This window comes from Mastomys coucha, unplaced genomic scaffold (genome assembly GCF_008632895.1).
Source record: "Mastomys coucha isolate ucsf_1 unplaced genomic scaffold, UCSF_Mcou_1 pScaffold22, whole genome shotgun sequence".
Lineage (NCBI taxonomy): Eukaryota > Metazoa > Chordata > Mammalia > Rodentia > Muridae > Mastomys > Mastomys coucha.
In genome coordinates this window covers 210,271,168-210,274,400 of record NW_022196905.1, presented here as the reverse complement: position 1 = coordinate 210,274,400, position 3,233 = coordinate 210,271,168, and the positions used below count along the sequence as shown (strand labels likewise).

Here is a 3,233-nt window from a genome sequence, read left to right as displayed (position 1 = left end):
TCGAACTCAGAAATCCACTGGCCTCTGCCTCCCAAGTGCTGGGATTAAAGGCGTGCGCCACCACCGCCTGGCGGGATTTTTTTTTTTCTTAATTAAACCACTTGAAGTGGGAAGATCCGCTTCTAGTCCAGATCTCTGATGTGGGGAAAATCCACCTTTAATCTGGGCCCTGTGCCTGCAGCTTAGGTAAAGGACACGAGAGAAGGGACACTTTGCCTGTTTGCCCTTGCTCTGCTCTAGCTAGCTAGTCTGCTCCTTCACTGGCACCAGAGCCTACGTCTTCAGGATTGTGGTGCATGCTAAGGAGCAGCTAAATCCCATTTCCTGGACTCAACAACTGCTGGATTGTTGGGTCTTCTGCTGGCAGACAGTCACTGGAGGACCAGCTGGACCACAGCCTGAGAGCCATTCTAATAAGTCTCACTCATACATAGAATACCAATACACACCAGGTTAGCCTCAAACTCACTGTGTAGTTAGTGTAGGCTACCCTCAAACACACTGTAGAGCTCAAGCTGCACTGCCAAGGCAGACCTTGAACCCCTGACTCCTCCATCTCTGCCTCCATCAGTGCTATGATGGCAAGTGTATTCCACTGGTTCCTGAGACAAGGCCAGTCCAGATATAACACCTGATACCCCAGGCTGCCAGGGGTACACACAAAGCTTCACGAGCTAGACCGTGGCCTACCCCATCACCTTGAGACCAGCTAGGGTCAGTTGGCTCCTAAGAGTGTTATACATATGGACAGAAGCCTAGGGCACAACCCTGGAAGTGTCAGTGTCACGGACACTGAATCCTACTGGGTAGAAGAACGACCCTATGATTCTGAGTTGCCTATGTCCAAACTCAATGCCACGGTACCCATTAAAGGACTCCAGCTTTGGCACAGACATCTCCTCCGAAAGATCCAGACAGATGATCTGAAACATAAAGAGAAGACAGAGAGTACAGGACCAAACCAGATAGCCGTTACAGTTTGGGTGGGACCTAGGCTGCAGAGCTGGAGAGGCTCAGGGGTGGAGCCTCTGCCTAGAATGGAGGGGGAGTGGCTAGTAGCACAAAAGGAAGTCTAGGTGCCACAAAATAAAAAACCAAACCAAACTAAACAAACAAACCCAAGAATCTAAATTCAGTGACCTTTAAGCTACCAAGTGTGTGGCATTCATGGAACCTATAGAAAACTGATGCAGCAACTTAGAGAATCTCACAAGACAGGAGTGGCCTGCCTGAGGGCCTCCATCCCGTCCATCTCCAGCCAAGACCCCTACATACCACCTTCTCTGGACAGTTGACCCTTGGTGTTCGAATCTGGACCTCAGATGCTGATGCCGGTACTTGCCAGGGCTTAGGCCCGGCTCCCGGGACACTGGCTGCCCCATCATCTGCAGTGGCTGCCTCGCCCTCGCCCTCGCTGCGGCTGCCCACATTGGCCTGAGCTCCCAGGGCCCGGTCCTCAGCCCCCTCAGGATTGGAGCGAGTGTGAGGCCTGGGCTCAGTTATCGTCTCCTCTCCTTCATCCTCCTCTTCCTCCTCCTCGGTGGGGCTGTTGGCCTCAGCCACCTCCATGGTTCCCGCCGAGTGGTTGGATGGAGAGGGGATAGTGGAAGCCAGGATCCTGCCTTAAGAGTTTGTAAAGACATTAGTTACCAGGAAGTCAGAAGCTGGGCATGAGCCCCTTACAGCACAGGAGTCTCTGATGGTTGCACAATGCTCCCATAAGGCAGTGTGTCCAGGAACCCCCTCAGGGGAAGTAACAATTTTTTCAGTTTTTTTTGTTTGTTTGTTTGTTTTTGTTTGTGACAGCTTCATGTGGCCCTGGCTGGACTCTTAACTCTAAAGCTATATGGCTTAGGATGGCGTGGTACTTTTGTTTCCACCTTCCAAGTGCCGGGAGTACACCATCGCACAAAGTTTAGGTGATGCTAGGGATGGATACCCAGGGCCTCATGCGAGCTAGGCAAACTCTCTACAAACTGAGCCACGAGCACTGTACCAACCGAACTGCTGTTCATCCTTAGCTTTCCACTGCTTACACAGGACGAACACAGACCCCCTTCACTGGACCAATAAGCACACCCCTGTTGCCTGGTCACTGGGCATTTGAACCATTGAGGTCTCCAGTGGCTCCCACACCTGGAAGACTTGGTTTGCAGAGCCAAAAAGATACAGCTGAAGCTCCCCAAAACTCCTTTTCCCTTAAGGCGCCGCCGGTCAGGTCCCTAGGGAAACACAAGAAGCCCAAGTTGTGGACCGTGCGATGGAAGCGCGTTTCTCGGGGTGGCATCTCGGGACCTCGAAGCCCCCCAAGTCCTCAAGTAGAACGAACCTGGAGCTGCAGCAAGCCGGGTCGAAGTTAGACCACGGCGACACAAAGTTCGCGAGCGTTCACACCGCCGCAGGTTCCACTCTGTAGCCTGGGCACCACGGCCAGTCAATCAGGACTCTAGGAAGCCGCCATCTTCCTGACCGGAAGTTTCTGCGGCGCTGCCCAGATACCTTCTGGGAAATGTAGTTCAGTGGCTCTCGGGACATGGAAGCTGATAGGCTAAGGCGTTCTGGGGGTGTGGTTTGGAGTGTGGTTTGGGCTGGAATGGGGCTGAAGAGGGGTAATAGTGGGAGTGGGTGTGATCCGTGGTGGACCGTAGCAAGACTGGGCGTAATTTGTAGTTTGGGCTTAATCACAGTATGGTTTTCAAGGCCTCTGCTGGAATAGGACAGGAGACTGAGCTGGGCGGGGCCGTTTGATGATTTACGGGTAGGACTTGGCTTGGGCTTGCCAAGGGCCTTCTCAGTTACTTATGTGACTTAGACTGGCATTCATTCACTAGTACCTCGATACGGGCTGGTGGTGCACACCTGTCATCCCAACACTTCAGAGGCCCGGAGACGAAGATCGGGCGTTTAGACCAGCCTGGGCTATGTGAGACGCTGTGTAAAAACCAAAATGGAAAGAAAAAGTTAAGAAGCCAGCAGACACAGTGTGGACAAGCTCATTGTTGCCGGTGACTCCAACCACCTGATGCAGCAGTTCAGTCTCATTGAAGAGAAACGTTGTGGGCCACTGAGCAGGTGCAGGCGCTTGCCGTCAATCCTGAGGACCTGAATTCGATTTCAGAGACATACTTGTCTCCACCACAGATGAAGATGAGTAAACCAAAGTAATGAAAAATAAAAGCCGTGCAAATGCTGGGGCCAACTCCTACAGTTTGTTTTTTTGTTTTTGTAAACAC

The 3,233-nt window shown here is 52.2% G+C and overlaps 1 protein-coding gene across 3 annotated transcripts in view; it reads right to left on the bottom strand.

Annotated features, from left to right (window-relative positions):
- The window catches only part of Babam1 (BRISC and BRCA1 A complex member 1), a 7,341-nt gene extending 4,852 nt beyond the window's left edge, over positions 1-2,489 (bottom strand). The window contains exons 1-4 of one of the 3 annotated variants that reach the window (XM_031340219.1): positions 2,330-2,489; positions 2,137-2,222; positions 1,276-1,622; positions 865-923 (exon numbers count right to left, since the gene is read on the bottom strand). In XM_031340219.1, coding sequence (XP_031196079.1) covers positions 865-923; positions 1,276-1,569 — 353 coding nt within the window. In that variant the 5' untranslated portion in view covers positions 1,570-1,622; positions 2,137-2,222; positions 2,330-2,489. The remainder of the gene's footprint in view (positions 1-864; positions 924-1,275; positions 1,623-2,136; positions 2,223-2,329) is intronic. The other 2 variants (XM_031340220.1, XM_031340221.1) reach the window with 2 other exon arrangements.
- Between the last annotated feature and the right edge of the window lie 744 nt (positions 2,490-3,233).